General features: G+C 53.7%; 1 protein-coding gene across 3 annotated transcripts in view; it reads left to right on the forward strand.

Annotated features, from left to right (window-relative positions):
* HNF4A (hepatocyte nuclear factor 4 alpha) overlaps window positions 1–18,330 on the forward strand; it is a 66,403-nt gene that overhangs the window by 34,052 nt on the left and 14,021 nt on the right. For 2 of the 3 annotated variants that reach the window (XM_019972439.2, XM_019972440.2), the window contains exons 1-5: window positions 2,628–2,897; window positions 7,079–7,253; window positions 8,321–8,415; window positions 14,621–14,727; window positions 15,614–15,769. In XM_019972439.2, coding sequence (XP_019827998.1) covers window positions 2,783–2,897; window positions 7,079–7,253; window positions 8,321–8,415; window positions 14,621–14,727; window positions 15,614–15,769 — 648 coding nt within the window. In that variant the 5' untranslated portion in view covers window positions 2,628–2,782. Of the gene's footprint in view, window positions 1–2,627; window positions 2,898–7,078; window positions 7,254–8,320; window positions 8,416–14,620; window positions 14,728–15,613; window positions 15,770–18,330 lie in introns of those variants that run through there. The other variant, XM_070801731.1, reaches the window with a different exon arrangement.

Consider the following 18,330-nt stretch of genomic DNA (forward strand, 5'->3'; position numbering starts at 1 on the left):
CGGATTAAACTTTGACATTCCAGCGATCCCAGCCTACTTTTGGAAATAGTAAACTGCTCGCCTTAGACTGGATGAGACGCCCTGTGTGAAGTGTTTTGAGAGGAGTAGCTGTGTGTGGTCTGTGTCAGAGGTGTCAGACGGGTGACAAGACCCGGAATCAGCCATAGGTAGTCCCTCCCAGGACTGTCCCACCTTCTCCTCCACGTTTATCCCTTAGTTGGGTCTCCTGCCCAAGGCTCTTGGAACCAGGCTCAGATGTCCTCGGAGGAACATGGGAGGAGTCCAGCAGAAGCTGAAGTCTTTTCCTTCGGCCCTTTTGGAATCTCTGTCCCTCCTTCCCTCCCTCAAGGTCTTGTACTTATCAACAAACAACTGAGCCGGCATCTTCACCCCACTTTACAGATGGGAAAGTTGAGTCCCTTAGAGAGACATGATCTAAGCAAAGTTATCCGAATAGTGGCAGAGCTAGTCCATAAATCACCAGGCTCTGCCATCAGTGGGATTCTCCAGGCAAGAATACTGGAGTGGGTTGCCATTCCCTTCTCCAGAGGATCTTCCCCACACAGGGATCGAACCCAGGTATCCCACATGGCAGGCAGATTCTTTACCGTCTGAGGCACCAGGGAAGCCATAAATCTGGTCTCCTAACGCCAAATCCAGCCTCTCTTCTCCAGAACAATTGCTGCCCCCAACTTCCCACCCTAATTATCTAAGCTCCAGGGGGAAAATGGAGGGAGGAGAACAAGGCTTACACAAGCCCGAAAAAGGGCTTCTAATAGTTGGGAGAATGTGAGGAGGATGCTTCTACACACCCCTCAAACGCAAGCCGCCTCTCCCTCCAATGTACCCATTCATTGATTCACTCACCTTTCCACTCATTCAGTCCTTTGCTCACTCATCCACCATTTCACTCACTGATTCATTTCAGTCTTTCAGTAATTCACCCACTCATCAATTCACTCATTCACGTATTAATACCCTGTCTGTAATTCACCCACTCTTTCTTTTTTTTTATATTTATTGATTTAGCTGCATCGCATCTTAGTTGCATCAGCAGGATCTTTTGTGATGGCGCATGGACTCTCTAGTCGTGGCACTCAGGCTCAGTAGTTCAGGCGCAGGCTTAGTTGCTTCGAAGCATGTGGGATTTTAGTGCCCTAAGCGGGGCTTGAGCCTGAGTCTCCTGCTTTGCAAGGTGGATTTTTAACCACTGGACCACCAGGGAAGTCCCTCACCCACTGGTTAATTCACTCCTTCATTAATTCACCCACCCACTCACTCATTAATGCCCTCTTTCACTAATTCACCCACCCTTGCCCTTATTACCAAATCCCTCTGCCCGGCCCTTCCTGCCAACAAAGGAGGACAAGCTCCCAGGCCTCCAGAATCGTAGGTCCTTCTCCCCAGACCTGCGCTTTCCCCCTCTCCTCGGGACCTTATCTGCCCAGCTAGATCGGGAGCTCTTGCCCCTGTCTGTGTAGCGGGCAGTGAGGGCTGGAGGGGATGAGAAGAAAAACGTTAGCCGTGAATTGAAGGCCACAAGATTAGCAGGGCCCGGTCCCGAACAAAAATGCAGGCCCCTTGTTCAGAATAGCCGAGCACGAAACCAAACACGGGAGCCTGAGAGTGGAGCTCCTTTGCCCGGGTGCCCTGTTCAGGTGGCTTGCCCACGAAGCCCACTCTGGAGGGAGGGGACAGACAAGGAAGATACGAAAGGGAGGCCAAGAGGGTGGGGGTGGAGGGAAATGGACGCTTGCTTGGTGTTTGCCTAACACCAACTCATTTAATACTCGGACCACCCTTTGAAGTTGGTTGTGCATTTTTCTAGAAGAGGAAACTGAGGCTCAGAGAGGAGAATCATTTACCCAGAGTCATGATTAGTAGGTGGTAGGCGCCTGAATGTTAATCCGGTCTAAGGGGCTATAAGCCTCCCTTCTTTCCTGGGGGGTGGGGGAGGCACAGGGTGGAGGTGGGGGAGCTGGAGGAGGTAACAAGGGAAGGGGTGATAGAGTCTGTCTGGGCCTGAGCACCTGGGCGCTGTGGGGGCTGGTGGTGCCCAGAGTGGGGTCCTGGGGAGCAGGGGAGGGGACCTAGACAGGAGTCTGGGCCTCTTCCTGCCCCTAGGGAAGGAAGGAAACCGGAAGGGGCCTCCTAGAACGAGGATCTAGAAGACTGGTGTGTGGGGCCTGGGACCATAGCTTCTGACTCATGAGCCATGAGGCGGCGTTATCTCTGCAAGAGCACTGAGGGTCGAGGTCAATGATTTGGGAAGCTCCCGAGTTAGGGCGTCTTGGAGGTGGGCTGTCAGTGTCTGGGGGTGCATGTGAGCGTGTCAGTATCAGCATGACTTGGGGTGACAGTGACTCGGAGGGTGGCTGAGTCAGGGTCCAGTGAGTGCTGAAGAGGCAGCGTGTGTCTGTCGTCTCACAGGACTGGTGACACGGTATTGGGGCGTTAGGGCCTCCCCCATCTGTTGTAAGAACACCCTGGTGTCAACCAGAAACCAACAGACAGCCAAATCCCTGGGGCCCCGCCCAACCGGTCCACCGAGGGGGGAGCCGATTAACCATTAACCCCCACCCCTCCCCAGCAGAGCCTCCACCCCTGCGCAGAGGCTAGGCCCAGACTCCCGGCAGACCCTCCCAGAGGACGGTTTGAAACGCAGGAAGGCAGAGAGGGCAGCTGGGAGGAGGCGGCAGGAGGGCGGAGGCCGGGGCTCGGCCCAGAGCCTTCGGGGTGGGCATCCTGGGCAGGGCAGGCGGCCGAGGCGGGGAGAGGGAGGATGCGCCTCTCCAAAACCCTCGTCGACATGGACATGGCCGACTACAGTGCCGCGTTGGACCCAGCCTACACCACCCTGGAGTTTGAGAATGTGCAGGTGTTGACGATGGGCAATGGTAGGTGGGGGCAGGTGTGCCCAGGTGTGCTAGGTGGGGGCAGGTGTACCCAGGTACTGGAGCGAGTCTGCCGCACTGGGTTTGGGGCTTGGGGGAGAGTGGTAGGCGAGCACTGTGGTCCCGTAGGTGAGGGCACGGGTGTTGCCAGGTGAAGTTGATGTGCCCAGGTACAGTGACCAGAAGTCTTCGGGGTGGTGGGAGGGGGGAGGTCTGCCAGGGCCAATCTGCAGCAAAAGTAGGGCCTGGGTGTTCCTGCCAGGCCCTTGTGGTCCCTGTGACCAAAGCTGTCACTGTGCAGCGTGTCACCAGGAGCGGGGACTTCATGGTGAGTGTCCTCTCGGCGTCCAGCCCCAGTCATTGGGCCCATCATGACCCCTGCTTGAACCCCTTGGGCTGAGGTTCAGAGAGATGGAAAGGTTATGTCCCGTCCCCGGAGACGGTGGATGGAGACATGACTATGTTTCAGGGTGTCTTTGGGACTTTCCTGGGGGAGAAAACGGAGTTCTCAGGGAGGTTTTGCTAATAAGATGGGGATCAGCAGTGTGCATGCGCACGCTCATTGAGTGTGTGTGTGTGTGTATGTGCACACACACACAAGCACATCGGTGCGCATGCACAAGCACACTGGTGTGTGATTGTAACCTCCTGTTGGCATGGGTGCTCGAATTTCCATGTACACACGTGGGCAAGTGGTGGACTGTTGCAAATGTATGTCTGCAGGAACCCATGTGCATGTTTGTGTTCACTGGTCTGTGTGTGCACGTGTTCTGCGTCTATTTCTAGTCACATTTCTTCTCTGAGTGGGTCCGTGTTTGTTGTTATCTCTAGGGATATCTGTGTTTATCTTGCTGATGTCCGTAAGTGGCAATGAGTGTGTATACAGTAAGCAGTGCTGAGTGTGTGTCCGTGGACGTTTGCACGTGTGAGCTCTGGACGTGGATTGGTTTGTGTGTCCTGTGTCTCCCGGACGTACGTCCAGTTTGGGCATCCTGTCCCATGTCCTTGTGTACGTGTGCACATCCCCGTCCTGGGGGGTCAGCTCTCTCCAGCGCTCATGTGATATCCCATTGCCATTCACACACGCGAGTCACCTCAGCAACACGTCCATTTGTCTCAGACCAGATTGCGTTGCCCGTGTGTCTCCCCAGGTTTGTACATCCGCTCCCGTTATCACTGAGAGCACATCTAAAGGGGTGGGGGGAGTTCTCCACAAGGAGGTAGGGGAAGGGAGGAGGCTTGGAAGCCAGGACGCGGGGACCTGATCAGTCGCAGGCCAGCCTCAGAGGAGGGGGGCAGCCCACCTGCCTTCCTTCCACAGCTCTGCAGCTTTAGCCAAGCTCTGTAGCACTTGAGTCAGCTCAGCTCAGCCAGAGAGAGGTATTTGCCCTGCCCATGGTCAGTGGGCATGATCCGTGGTCAGTCTCACCATTTGCTCGCCTCCCCCTGCCATTCACTCACTGTGTGACCTTGGGCATGTCACCTCCCCTCTCCTGGCTCCTTCTGCAAAATGGGCTTAGTCATTCCAGGCCTGCTGGCTTTCAGGAGTGTCCAGGGATCACGTGAAGGAGCTGAGGGGAAAACATGTAGGAAACGGTAAACAAGAAGCTGCTGCCCTCGGCGGTGTGTGTGTGACCCCAGAGAGACAGTGTGTGAGACACCTGACCACCATCTAGCCCTGGACTGCCCCCATCACTCCTTCACAGTGGGCACCTCCAGCTCCCAGGAAGTGTGTGTTCCCGAGGCAGGAGCTAAGCTCCTTACGGGATGTCCTAAAGACAAGGCAAATCTAGCTCTGGAGCCAGAAAGATCAGGGCTCAAATTCTGGCGTCCATCCTTCCTACCAGTGTAAACTTGTGAAGCCATTTTCCTCTCTGAGCCTCAGTTGTCTCATCTGTAAAATGGGAATAAATCATAGTGCCTGCCTCCCAGGGCTAACCAGAGGATCCCATGCGATAAGGCACCTGAGGGCTTAGCACTGGTAACTGGTCCTGCGCCCTCTATGAGTCAGGTCAGGAACTCTGAGCATCTTTAAGAAGGGTCTACATTCCCCACTGGAGTTTGAAGTGGGCCAGAAAGTTGGGGCAATGTTTTGCATATGTGCTGGGTTGGTAGCTCGAAGGTTCCAAGCTCCCTACCCACCTCCCATCCCTGATTCAGAGGGACCAGGGGGTCCTTGTTTATCAGAGGCTCCAGCAGACACCCCAACAGGACAGCACTGGCCAGATCAGCACCAGCCTGCATGCCTGGACCATAAATCCGACTCCTCTACTTAGCAGCAGTGTGATGACTCTGGTCAGGTCCTGTCCTTTCTGAACCTTGATATTCTCACCTGGAGAATGGGCACCATCACCTGACCCTGGGGAGTAGGATGAGCTACTTGGCAGCACCCAGCCTATCCTGCCCAGGATGTGTGAGCCCTTCCCCCAGTCTCCGCCTGAGTTGTGGGGTCAGCTCTCCCGGTGGTTGGAGGAGGCAAGGCTGGAGGAGAAAGGGCACCAATGCAGCTTAACAATTATCCTCATCTCCAGGAATAATTCACCAAGTGGAGGGGGCCGTACTCCTGGGCACCCTCGGAGGCGACGAGATGTTCAGCCAGGACATGACAGAAAGGAGATGTGGCAGTGTGTCCGCTTGTGCACGGAGGCTGGAAATCATCTGCTCCCAGAGTCGTCTTCTGCAGAAAAGTTTTTATTTTACAAACACTGATAAAGTGCTTCTTACCTGCCAAGCACTTCACATATATTGATTCACTGAACCTTCATAACAGCCCTAGAGATTATTATGTGCCCCATTTCACAGGCGGAGAAGGCAATGGCAACCCACTCCCTGGAGAATCCCAGCTACGGGGGAGCCTTGTGGGCTGCCATCTATGGGGTCGCACAGAGTCGGACACGACTGAAGCGACTTAGCAGCAGCAACAGCAGCATTTCACAAGTGAGGAAACGAAGGCACTGAGAAATACATTAATGTGGCCAAGGTCCCATGGCTAAGAAGTGGGCAGGCTCGGATTTAAACTGGGCAGAAGGGCTAGAGAGATATGCTGTTAACCACAGCACTATAGCCCTGTCCAGTGCTTAGCTATATGTTCCCTAGGAGCCCAAGATCGGATTCAGGGTGAAAACGTGTGTGTGTGTGTGTGTGTGTGTATGATTTTGTGTGGTATGTGTCTGCAAGCATTTTTCTGGGGAGATGGTTCACAGTGTCATCTTCTCTAAGAGGTCTATCCTCGGTGGAAGAGTTGCTTACAAAAACGAGGGTTCAGCTGTGGAAATATAAGATAAAATTGAAAATGACTGAACCAGTCAATCTGCCCTCTTTTGCAATTAGGGAAACTGAAGCCCAGGGGAAACTGAAGCAAGGAAAAGGAACTTGCCCAAGGTCACAGACGACTTAAGAGGCAGCACTAGTCACCGAGACCACAGCCACCTACCTCTTATCCCCCTCCTCACATAGATGCAGCAGTTTTGTTTTGTTTTTTTTTGCCCCACGGTATGTGGGAATCTTACTTCCCTGACCAGGGCTCAAACCCACTCCCCTTGCACTGGAAGTGCATCGTCTTAACCACTGGACCACGAGGGAAGTCCCAATGCAGTAGCTTTTGCTATGGGGTGCCCAGATCCTTGCTGTGATCCTCCCAGGAGGGCAAACGAGCCACTGTCCTTGATGTATGTCTTCCTGTTTCCTTGCAGAATTTGCAAGGCCCCTGAGTACCAAGCTGAGACTCACCCAGCCTTGGCCACTCTGAGAAACAGGACTTGGTTCTGGAGATGATGGGGGAATATCTGCCCCTCTCATAGCTCCCTCTGCCCAGCTAATCAGGGTCCACAACTGTTGGACGCATCCTAGGAAACAGCCAGTTTCTTCATTCCTTCCCAGAGAAAGCTGAGGCTAGCGATCGCCACCACGGGGAGGAGCAGACCCTTGTTAAACAACTCTACGAAGTCAGTGTCACAACTATCCCTAAGTTACGGATGCGAAATGGGAGTTCCAAAACAGCAAGGAACTTGCCCAAGTTCTTTGAGGGGGGTCAGTAGCACCTGGGTTTAGCTGAGGCTGAAGCCCTGGAAAGATCCCTACAAGGCTCACATCCTTTTCTGAATATAAACCACCAAGAGAGCAGGGCCTCTGAGAGGTGACTTCCTGCCCCTCCTGCGTCCTCACTCTTTGCTTTTCTGGCGCAGACACATCCCCATCAGAGGGTGCCAACCTCAACGCACCCAACAGCCTGGGTGTCAGTGCCCTGTGCGCCATCTGCGGGGACCGGGCCACGGGCAAACACTACGGTGCCTCGAGCTGTGACGGCTGCAAGGGCTTTTTCCGGAGAAGTGTGAGGAAGAACCACATGTACTCCTGCAGGTGAGGAACCTTGATTTCTACATCTGGGAAATGGGTGCTCTTCAGCTGATGTTCCCCCGGGTCTGTCTTCTCCCTGGGTAGGTCTCGGAGCCTTCTGCCCTTCAAGGCCTTCAAGCCTCTAATTTCTTCGCCCTTGCAGATCAGATGGGAGTGTCTATTCTAGACATCCCTTTATTGAACACTTACTACGTGCTAGGAACCATACTAAGTTTTTGCCTGTGTTAACCGCTCCCAGAAGCTCATCATGATTTTTCCCATTTAGCAAATGGGCACCTCTGAGGCTTAGGATCAAGTCTCCTCTGAAACCACAGAGGGTGAGGCCCATCCCCCAACCTGGCGCTTTTTCTGGGGTGGATCGGGGGTTGGCCCCAGGCCTTTCCACCTCTCTCAAGGCCTTGGAGAGTCCTCCTTCAGAAGCATCTCCCCTTCTGGGTAACAACAATAATAAAATAATAGCAGCTGTAGTTACAAGCTCTTACTGTGAACAGACACTGCACTGAGCCCCATTTGGGTAATTATCTCATTTTCACCTGTCAACACCCCTCTGCAGAGGTTACTATTATTATCTCATTTTATAGATGAGGAAGCTGTGGCTTGGAGAGGACTGGGAATTTGCCCAAGGTCACCCAGCTTGAATCAACGGCAAGCCCGGGGTTGCCAGGGCACCACCCAGAACCACGGTGGCGCCTGCCTGCCTCTACTCCATATCCCCCTCCAGAAAGCGGCTTATGTGGACCAAGTACTGAAACTGATTCACAGCCAGTAGCCTGCTCTGGGCTTTTAATAAGATACGTGGGAAATAGCAGTGCCTTCTACTCATAGCTGAGTGATCTGAGGCCACGTGTCCGCTCTCTGAGCCTCAGTTTCCTCATGTTTAGGGGGACAGGGTTGGGCTCTCAGAGAGTCCACAGGGCCTTTCCAGCTCCTGGTTGGTTAGCTGGAGGACTCCTGGGATGAAAGGTTTGAGCAAGGAGCCTGGAGGTCAACCAGATGGCCAGGATCCTAGTTGAGCCCTGGGGGGAGGAGGGCTGTCCTTTCTTCCTCCAACCACCCCAAGCCCTCCCCAGGTTTAGCCGGCAGTGCGTGGTGGACAAAGACAAGAGGAACCAGTGCCGCTACTGCAGGCTCAAGAAGTGCTTCCGGGCTGGCATGAAGAAGGAAGGTGAGCCTCGGGCCCCGCCTTCCGCCCCTGCCCCACCCGCGCCCACAAGCTCCTGACGGCCATTTACAACTGTGGCCACAACTTTATGACTCGGTGACAGGCCCCAGGGTGACTGGCTAATGGCTGAGAGGAGGGAGGGCCTGAAGATCTGACCATAGGGAGGGGCTGGGCTTGGTCTTGAGAAAGATTCCGAGAGATAAGCTCCTACTTTCAGCTACTCGGGTTCCCAGTGCCACCACCCCTGCCTGCCTTCACCACCGCAAGGCAGCCAGGTTGGGTGTTTTTTCTTTTTTCTTTTTTTAATGTGATTTTATTTTTTCATTTTTTGGCTGCACTCCTCGGCATGTGGAATCGTAGTTCCCTGACCAGGGATTGAACCCACACCCCTTGCAGTGGAGACACAAAGTCTTAACCACTGGACCACCCCGGAAGTCCTTGGGTATTTTTGCTTAATATACTATTTCAAGCATCAGGAAAAATGTAGAGAATGGCATGACGAACTTCCGTGGCCCCATGACTAGACTCAGCAAATGTGAATGGGTATGGGGCGGGGCTCTATCTCCCATCTTCCTGTTCCAGGGTCAAGTGCCTCAGTTCCTTAGTCTTTGTTCTTGGGTATCAGATGAGGCAGCGTCCTCAGGCTCTAGAGAAAGGGAACAAGGCATCAGACTCGTTCTGGGTGGAGGAGGCTGGGAGTGCTGGGGCACATTTATTAAGTGTCTCCTGCCACCAGAAGCTGGGCTTTTCCACCTGGCTGGGCTTTCCCACAACTGATAGTTCTTTCATTATCATGACAGCCCTGTGGGGCACTATCATCACCCTAGCTTTTTCATAGACAAGGGAACCGAGGCCCAGAATGGGTCAACAATTTGCCCAAGGCCCCCCCAGTTGGTTGAAGCAAGCTCCGAGGTGTGAACCCCGAGCTTTGGTCTTGAGCTCAATGCAGTTTGGGTGATAACCTTGATGCTGCCTGCTATGCCCTCCGGACTCTAGGAACGTTTGAAAGTTTTCTAGCCCACGCTCAGGAAACAAACATCTTTTAACTGCTTCTCTGAGTAACTTGAGCCCATTTTCAAATCTCTCTGTCTCCTTCTCTGCTCAATGCACCTTTCCCAGCCCTGAGACTGGCTCCCAGACCTTCACTTCCAGCCCGCAGCTGTGGCACACTAACCAAAACCCTTGGTCTAGTTCTGCACAAACACACACCTGCCCCACCCCACCCCCAGCAGGATCCTGGGACCCAGCCTTCTCCCGGCCAACTGGGAAGAGGGGGAACTTGGCTTTGGCAGTCTACCCTCCCTGACTCTGCCTTTGAGCCCCTGTTTCTCTGCGCGCCTCCTGGGAAATATCCTCTGGGTCTCATCCCTATAGGGCCCTGAGAGTTTATGACCCCTGCTGTGAAACCTGGGCTATGACCCTCAGGAACACACCATGATGGTCACACCACGCTTCTCATCTGGACCTCAGTGGTTCTCAAGAGCAAGGAGAACCTTTTTCAAAGGACAGATGCCCCCCATCTCTCCCCCACCCAGTTTTCAATGGGATTGCACCACTCTTACCTTGAACTTGAGCACAACTTTGTCGAATGAGAAATGTTATGAATGAGGGACTTTCCTGGCTGTCTAGTGGTTAAGACTCTGTGCTTCCGCTGCAGGAAGCGAGGGTTCAATCCCTCGTCGGGCAACCACTATCCCGCATTCGACAGGCCCTGGCCACCAAAAAAAGAAAAGAAATAAATAAAAGAAATGTCATGAATGGGAATATGAGGCATGTGTGATCAGCTAGGGGCTTTCCTGGTAGCTCAGCGGTAAAGTATCTGCCTGCAATGCAGAAGATGCAGGAGACCCAGGTTCAATCCCTGGGTTGGGAAGATCCCTTGGAGGAGGGCATGGCAACCTATTCCAGTATGCTTGTTTGGAGAATCCCATGGACAGAGGAGCCTGGCGAGCTTATAGTCCCTGGGATCACAAAGTCAGACATGACTGAGCACACACACGTGAATAGCTAGAGGCAAGGAAAAGATTGAGAGCTACAGTCTAAGAGCCAAACGGTTTAGGGTTCTAAGAGCCAGTGATTCTATCAGCTCGACAGCCTGAAGATTTTATATTTGAGAGAATGAATCTCTTGTGTTAAAATTCCAAGCGTTGTGACAGGCGGGAGGGAGAAAGGTTGGCAGCTCACCTGAGCAGACGGCCACCTTCCTAGGTTGTAGGTAGCCTGTTCCTGCATCTCACTGGTCTTTAGAGATGTCTCTTATTAAACATTCAGAGTCACTTTCATGTGTGTGGCAGATCACACACTTCAGTGAAGTTTCTGCCCCATCTGGGCTTCAGTGTTCACATCTATAAAATCACAGAGGTGGATAATGAACCCTCCTTCCAGCTCTGTGAGTCTTGCTATACGCCCACTGATCTACCTGTGCAAGTACACACTGCCCACCAGGACATGTGTGTTTGTTCCCTGGTCCTCCCACTGGACTGCCACAGAGTCGGCAGGCCCAGGGGAGGGAGAGTCCGCAGCCATTCTACCTTGGCTTAGCCTTGAAAATAGCCAGTAGCTTCTTATCTTGGAGAAGGTGGCATTATGCCAAGAGGAGAGGAGGATCGGCTAATGGCAAGTGTGTGGGGGCTATAGTAAAGGCTGGTAGTTGTTTGCACGCTTGGGTTAACCAGGAGATCCTGACACATGCAGTGGGCTCAGCTGCTTTGAGAACAGGCCAGGGTAGCAAAGTGTCCCACTGCCACTGTGGTCAAGTTCTGGGAAGTAAGGGCATGACTAGCTCTTGCTGTTATTGTTCATTTGTTAAGTCATGTCCAACTCCCTGCTACCCCATGGACTGCAACACGCTAGGCTTCCCTGTCCTTCACTATCTCCTGAAGTTTGCTCAAACTCATGTCCATTGAGTTGGTGACGCCGTTCAACCATCTCATCCTCTGTCGTCCCCTTCACCTCCTGCCCTCAGTCTTTCCCAGCATCAGGGTCTCTTCCAATGAATCAGCTCTTCACATCAGGTGGCCAAAGTATTGGAACTTCAGTATCAGTCCTTCCAATGAATATTCAGAGTTGATTTGCTTTAGGATTGACTGGTTTGACTAGCTCTACCTAAGTCTTACAGTCCCAATATCCCTCCTTGGCTTGGCGGGAGGTTCTCAGAGCCAAGAGAGATTCTCGATGGAAGCCCCAGAACTGGGAGAGTTAGGACGAGTTTTTATTTCCCTTCCTCGATGGCCTTAGGAGAATCTAGAAATTAGAACTCCAAAGTTGTCCATGAGGACAAGAAAGCATGGATTGTAAATGTAGCATTCATAGACCAGTCGGGTGTATAGGAGGTCATCAAATCTTTCCACTTTACAGATAGGGAAGTTGAGACCAGAGAGGTGATATGATCGGGTCAAGGGCAGAGGAAGTCAGGACTACACCTCGGGCTCCCCAGAGCTGAGCAGACACCAAATTCCCTGGATGAGAACTAGGACTGATGGCCTTGGGAGGCAACTGGATTTGGTCAAGTCTCTGAAACTTCCTCTCAACCACAGAGAAGGGCTCTGAATCTCAAAGTCTTGTGAGTTTGGCCAGAGGATATTCCATGGTGATCAAGTAGGTTAAAGAACAGAGACTCGGAAGAAATCTGGGGGCCAGTGGGCCCAATGGCAGGTCCCAAATTCTTTCCTATAAACCTACACCTACCTGAGCCTGAGCTGTCAGACCCAGGACAAATGTCTGATGCCCGGCTTTGGAAATTCAGCCTAGGAATCAGGGCCAGGGATGCAGGAAGTACAAGTTGGCAGTAGGCCAGGGGCCCACGGATGGGCCCTACCTGGGATCCCCGGCCCAGCCCCCCTCCCCACACCCCCAATCAGGGGTTCTCTCGGAAGACAGGCTCGTCCTCTCCGCCTCTGCCCGGGCCGGTTAATATTCAATAGAAGTTACATTAGGTCCCCGACCCTGCTAATACTGAGCAAACATTTGGAAAACATCATTCCGTGACTGAGCTCGCGCCGGGCACTGATAACGCCGGCCTAACCTTGAGGAGCCCAATCCCCAGCTGCTGACAGCAGCCCTTTTCTTAGGCCCGCCGCCACTTGGCGCCCTGGTGGGTGCGGGCTGGCAGCCGTGGGAGGGGTGTCACAGGCGGGGTGGGACCCAGGCAGGGGAGCGCTGCTGGGAGCTGGCCCCCCGTCCAGGGTGGTGGGTCTGAGAAGAGGAGTTTTCTTACCCTGGGACCTCTGTTACATCCCACTAACTCTGGGTTCCCTTTACACTATCTGTGTTTTTATTTTTTTGGCCATACCACGTGGCTTGTGGGATCTTTAGTTCCCTGACCAGGGATCGAACTTACGCCCCCTACATTGGAACCGCAGTCTTAGCCACTGGACTTCCAGGAAAGTCCTACACTGGCTGACTTCCCTTCTCTGATTTCAACGATGTTTGAAATCAAGAGAGTTGAAGAGCGGAATGTCAACGTTCCACTGAGAAATGGGGTGTAGATTGCACCCGAGAAGCAAAGCTTGTCTCCTTCTGCACCTTCTTTCGGCCACTCAACGGATATTTATTGAGCACCCACTGCGTGCTAGGCTCTGTTCTAGTTGCTGGGACTATAGCAGTGGATGAAAGGGAAGATATTCTGGCTTTCTGGAGCTTTCTTTCTCTTAGACAGACAGAGAGTGAAGAAAGGATAGAGAACAAGTACCAAGAAGAAAAATAAAACAGGAGAAAGTGGCAGAACCTGCAGGAGGGGTATCCGCGTCAGACAGGGTGGTCAGAGAGGGTGTTTCTGAGAGGTGATATTTGTAAGGAGACGCGAGTAAAGGGAGAGGGAGACGCTTAGTTGTGGGGGATGGGGTGTGAGTGGGAGGAGAATTCCAGGCAGTGGGAACAGCAGTGGCGAAAACTTTGATGGAGAGTGGCTGAGTGAGTCCCAGGAATGGCTGGGAGGCAGGTTTGATAGAGAGAGTAAAAGTGAGATGGGGGAGATAGGACCACTGTGAGAAAGGGTGACCTGACTCCAGGCATGATGCGGAGGTCCTGGGTTTCCGCAGTGGAGGGATGTGACCTGAGTCGGGTTTCAGGGGATCCCTTTGTCTTCCGAGAGGTGCACAGGCTGCAGGGGTAAGGCTGGAAACAAAGCGGCCAGAGAGGAGGGTCTGAACTCCCCCAGGACCCAGCCCAGAGTGGGAGCTGCAGGTGGGTTTGCACAGATTACTGACAGCATTTGGAGTGTGTGTGTGTGGTGGTGGTGGTGGTGGGGTGGTGAGAGAAAGAGACATATAGCGAGGCCCCCCAGGCTGGGAGGAAGAATAAAGCTGCCTGTTCCTGACATGGGAAAGACCAAGAGGAGCAGGTCTGGGAAAGAAAAGGCTATAGATGGGGAAAGGCTGTAGATGAGGCCCAGAGAGAGGGTGTGGCCCCCACCAGCGCACGGAGACTGAGCGGTGAATCCCACCAGGAACCCAGGTCTCCTGCAGCCTCATCCTCCCTTCTTACAGCTTCAACAAAGGCCTCGCAGGTTCTGAGGGCCTGTCAGGGAGGCAGAAGGACCATCCCACATCTTAGGCCAAGGCTGACCCGAGTAGAGATGCAAGGAGGTGTGGGGCCCGGGTGGACAGAGGCCCCGGATCTCTGAGTTCCTGGGAGGGGAGCCCCGTGGTGGGGCAGGAGGCAGCCAGAGCTTTTGCGAGCTGTCTCTGGGAAGGTTAGCCTAGAGCACATGTGCTTCCTACTGATGACAGACCCCAGGGCAGATGGGGCCTCCAGACCCCCTTGTCCAGGCTTCTGCCTCTGCACTCAGGCATCCCTGGGCCATCTCCATCACTCAGAGCAATTCATTTTGCTTGTCTTATCCACTTGCACCTGGAAAGGAAGGGACCCTTTTCTAAAACACAGTCGTCCCAGCCTTGCATGCCTCCCATGACGGGTAGATCACTCCTCAAGCCACCCTGTTGTGTGAGGAGCAGTGCTGGTGCTGGGAAAGTTCTCCCACAAGCTGGGTGAGGAGCCATTGGCCGCCATCCCCACACACTGATCTGGGCTCTGTGGCCTGGGCACTCTCCCTCCTGCCCCCAGCTCCCACCTCCAAGTGCGTTCCCTTTGTTCCTGGACAGCCCTGCAGGACAGCCCTCCGAGTTCACCTCTCTCCCCTTGTCCTTCAGCTACCCCTCCTGGCATGGGACCCCTCTCCTCCCGCTCACCTCCCTCTGCCTCCTCACAGCTGTACAGAATGAACGGGACCGGATCAGCACTCGCCGGTCCAGCTACGAGGACAGCAGCCTGCCCTCCATCAACGCGCTCCTGCAGGCTGAGGTCCTGTCCCAGCAGGTACCAGGGGAGCCTCCCCCACCCACCTGGGGCCCCCTCCTCCCAAAGAGGAATCTCAGCTCCACCCCTTTCCTTCCCACCCGGGCCTTTAGAGCAGCAGACTGGAGTGCCCTTGGACATCACGAAGGGAAACTGAGTCCAGGGTCACACAGCCCATTTAGTAGCAAAGACTCAGACCCTGGTGGCTCAGACGGTAAAGAATCTGCCTACAGTTGCCTGGGTTCCATCCCTGGGTTGGGAAGATGCCCTGGAGGAGGGGATGGCAACCCACTCCAGTACTCTTGCCTGGGGAATTCCCATGGAGAGAGGAGCCTGGTGGGCTACAGTCCATGGGGTTGCAGACAGTCGAGCACGACTGAGTGACTAAGCGCAGCACAAACCCACTGCTGGCACTTAGCAGCTCCGTGGGGCTCGCATTGTGCAGGCCAAGCAGTCTCTGAGATTGGCTTAGCCCCGAGAGAAAAGAGGAGTGGACATTGTGGCGCACTGGGGCTCAGCCAGCCCCCCTTGCTGTGTGACCTTAGGCGAGTTGACTACCTCTCTGGGCAGTGGTATCTGCACCTTCCGATGAGGATGGGCACTTTTGCCCTGCTTCTCCTCTAGGGCCAATGGGTTTTTTAGGCTTCAGAGGAGCTGGTGGAGGAGGAGGTAGGGGGCAAGCAGCAGATGAAGGCCCAGAGAGAGCCGTCTTCCCCCATAACTGCCTCCGTGGCATCCTCCCTTTCCGGTTTGCCCACAGCTTCCTTCAGAGCTGAGAAGGCACCCACAGTCCAGCTCCTCTTTCCCGGGCAGGGAAGCTCTCTGAGTGGGTGGGGGCTCTGTGCAGGGGACAGAGTATATGGAGGGGGGCCCCAGCCACCCCAGCGTTTTCCTTCGTCCCCGCTAGATCACCTCCCCTGTCTCCGGAATCAACGGCGACATTCGGGCGAAGAAGATCGCCAGCATCGCGGATGTGTGTGAGTCCATGAAAGAGCAGCTGCTGGTGCTCGTCGAGTGGGCCAAGTACATCCCAGCCTTCTGTGAGCTCCCCCTGGACGACCAGGTGAGGGAGGACGCGGTCTGCGGGCAGTGCGGGCCCTGGGTAGGTGGGTCCTGCTGCACCCCCCCCGCCACCTCGGATATGGCCTTGGGCTGATTCGATTTATTTCACAAACACGCGTAGAGCTCATGTGTGCATGGAGCTGTTTAAATCACTTTACAAATATTAGCTCATTTAATCCTTCCGACAACCCTAAGTAAGGTAAGTGCTATTATGACCATATCATATAGGTGAGGAAACTGGGGACACAGAGAGGTTAAATAACTTGCTCAAGGTCACACAGCTAGTATCCAACACAGGCAGAACTAGAACAAGCAGGCAGGCTTCAAAGTCCAGGCCCGTAGCCGCTGCACTGCTGTATCCGACAGCTCTCCCAGGTAGGATGTGGGTAGGGGCTCAGGGGCAGGGCCTAAGCCCTGGCTCTAAGAAAGGTTCTCTCTGTGATCTTGGACAAATTACTTCCTCTCCCTAAGCCTCTGTTTGCTCATCTGTAAAGTATGAATTGTAATATCCCCTTCAGAAAGCTGTTGGGAGGATGGAGAACATTACCATTTGAAAAGTGTCAGTGGTGTAATGGGACACCCACACAGTCCTGGCCTCCCTAAATGACAGTTGCTTCCTTGTATCCCACCAAGATGGATTTTCATTCAGCAATTTTATTTCCCAAACTACCTTCTTTGGAATACCAAAAATGTCTTAGTGGGGCTGAGGGATGGGGTGCTGAGGACAGTCGAGTTCCTGAGTACCTGCTCAGGAGGCCCTGAGGCCTCTGCAGACACTTTTTTGTTTGGGAAAGAGGGGCTGAACTGGGTCATCGACTCAGCTCGGATGGAAGCGGGGCGGCACCAACGGACAGTGTTCCAGATACCGGCTCCTGGTACATTTGCTTCTCTGTTTTGCAATTCTGCACGAAGATTGGCAACATGTCTCGGTCTCTTAAAGTTTCTCAGAAGTCCTCAGGCAAGGCAGCTGTTGAACCTTGGGAAGCCCAGGGCTTCTCAAAGTTCTCTGGGGCCCAGGCGCTCCTGGAATGCGTTTGCATCCTGTGGTGAAACAGGCTGTGAAAACCCTGGCTTGGCTGGTCCTCACCCTCACACAGAGGCCAGATCGGATGCCCTCTCACACGGATTCCTTGCTGCTTCGGGAGGGATGACAAGGCAGGGATCTTGGCCAGGCTGCCCTGGCCTTCTTCCCTGTTCCTCGTGTTCTGGCCTCGGTCCCCTCTGCTGGAGAGGCTCCATTAATGTTTAATCCCTCCTGTTCCTTCCCAGGGGCTCAGCAGGACAACAAGATTCCCCCCCAAGCTAAGCAATTGTTAACCTCCATTTCCCACCCAAAACCTCCCTGGCTGGGGCTCAGAGCATTCTCAGAGAGCAGTGATGGGTGGCCAGTAACATAGCATAATCATTAACATCGCCACCCACCACCTGCCCACCCCCAGAACAGCCATGTTAGGGGGCTGGACCCAGGGCTAGGAGGGTTCCCAGCTCCCCATTCATAGTGTATAAGGAGCTTATCCTGCCTGTGATGGGTGGGGCACAGCGGGGAGAACTGGGGGATGTTGTCTGTCAACATTGCCCCAGGAACCAAGCGTGTTTGCTTCTTAGTTTGTTTGGGGCATTGACCCACTGAAACCTAGAAGGCTGGATAGCATTGGATAAGGGGATGGAGGCTTGGAGGGAAAGAGCAATTTGCCCAAGGTCACAGAGCAAGACAGCCACAGGATTCAACTCTAGGTCTTCTGTCTCTCGATCGCAAAGACACTGGAGTAAGTGACGAAAGTCCTGCATGGTGCCTGGCGTGTAGGAAGTGCTTGATAATCAGCAGGCTTTGGACTCCTTTGTCCTGGTCATGGAAAGGGAGTTCTTGCCCTCCTCCAAGGCTGCTTGCCATTCCCCCTCTTTTCCTGTCATCCTCACCAGGCTTCACCTTGGGGGTTCACAGACGTGGTAAGGATATGGCTGCAACAGAGGCTCAATCTGGAAGGATGTTAAGTAGAGTGGCTCATCCATTCACCTGTCCCTTCATCTTTCATCCAAACAAATATTTATTGAATGCCTACTATGTGCCAGGTGTCCTCCATACCTTAGAACTACCTCACGTCCTTAGCAAGGCCTTTTATGATTTACCCCGTTGCTCTTCATCACATGAGCCTCCTCTTCCTTTCTTCTTCCCTCCTTCCGTCCATTGGTCTATTTCTTCTTTCTTTCTCCCTCCCTTCCTCTTTCCTTCCTTCCTTCCTTCTCCTCCTCCTCCTCCCTCCCCTCTTTTCCCAAACAAGCATCTGGCACTTGTGGTTTTCATTCAGTCTCTCAGTCGTGTCCCAGTCTGGTGTGAGACCCCATGGACTTCAGCACACCAGGCTTCCCTGTCCTTTGCTGACTCCTGGAGTTTGCTCAAACTCATGTCCATTGAGTCAGTGATGCCATCCAACCATCTGATCCTCTGTCACCCGCTTCTTTTCCTGCCCTCAATCTTCCCCAGCATCCCCAGCATCAGGGTCTTTTCCAATGAGTTGGTTCTTCTCATCAGGTGGCCAAAGTACTGAAGCTTCAGCTTCAGTG

This window comes from Bos indicus, chromosome 13 (genome assembly GCF_029378745.1).
Source record: "Bos indicus isolate NIAB-ARS_2022 breed Sahiwal x Tharparkar chromosome 13, NIAB-ARS_B.indTharparkar_mat_pri_1.0, whole genome shotgun sequence".
NCBI lineage: Eukaryota > Metazoa > Chordata > Mammalia > Artiodactyla > Bovidae > Bos > Bos indicus.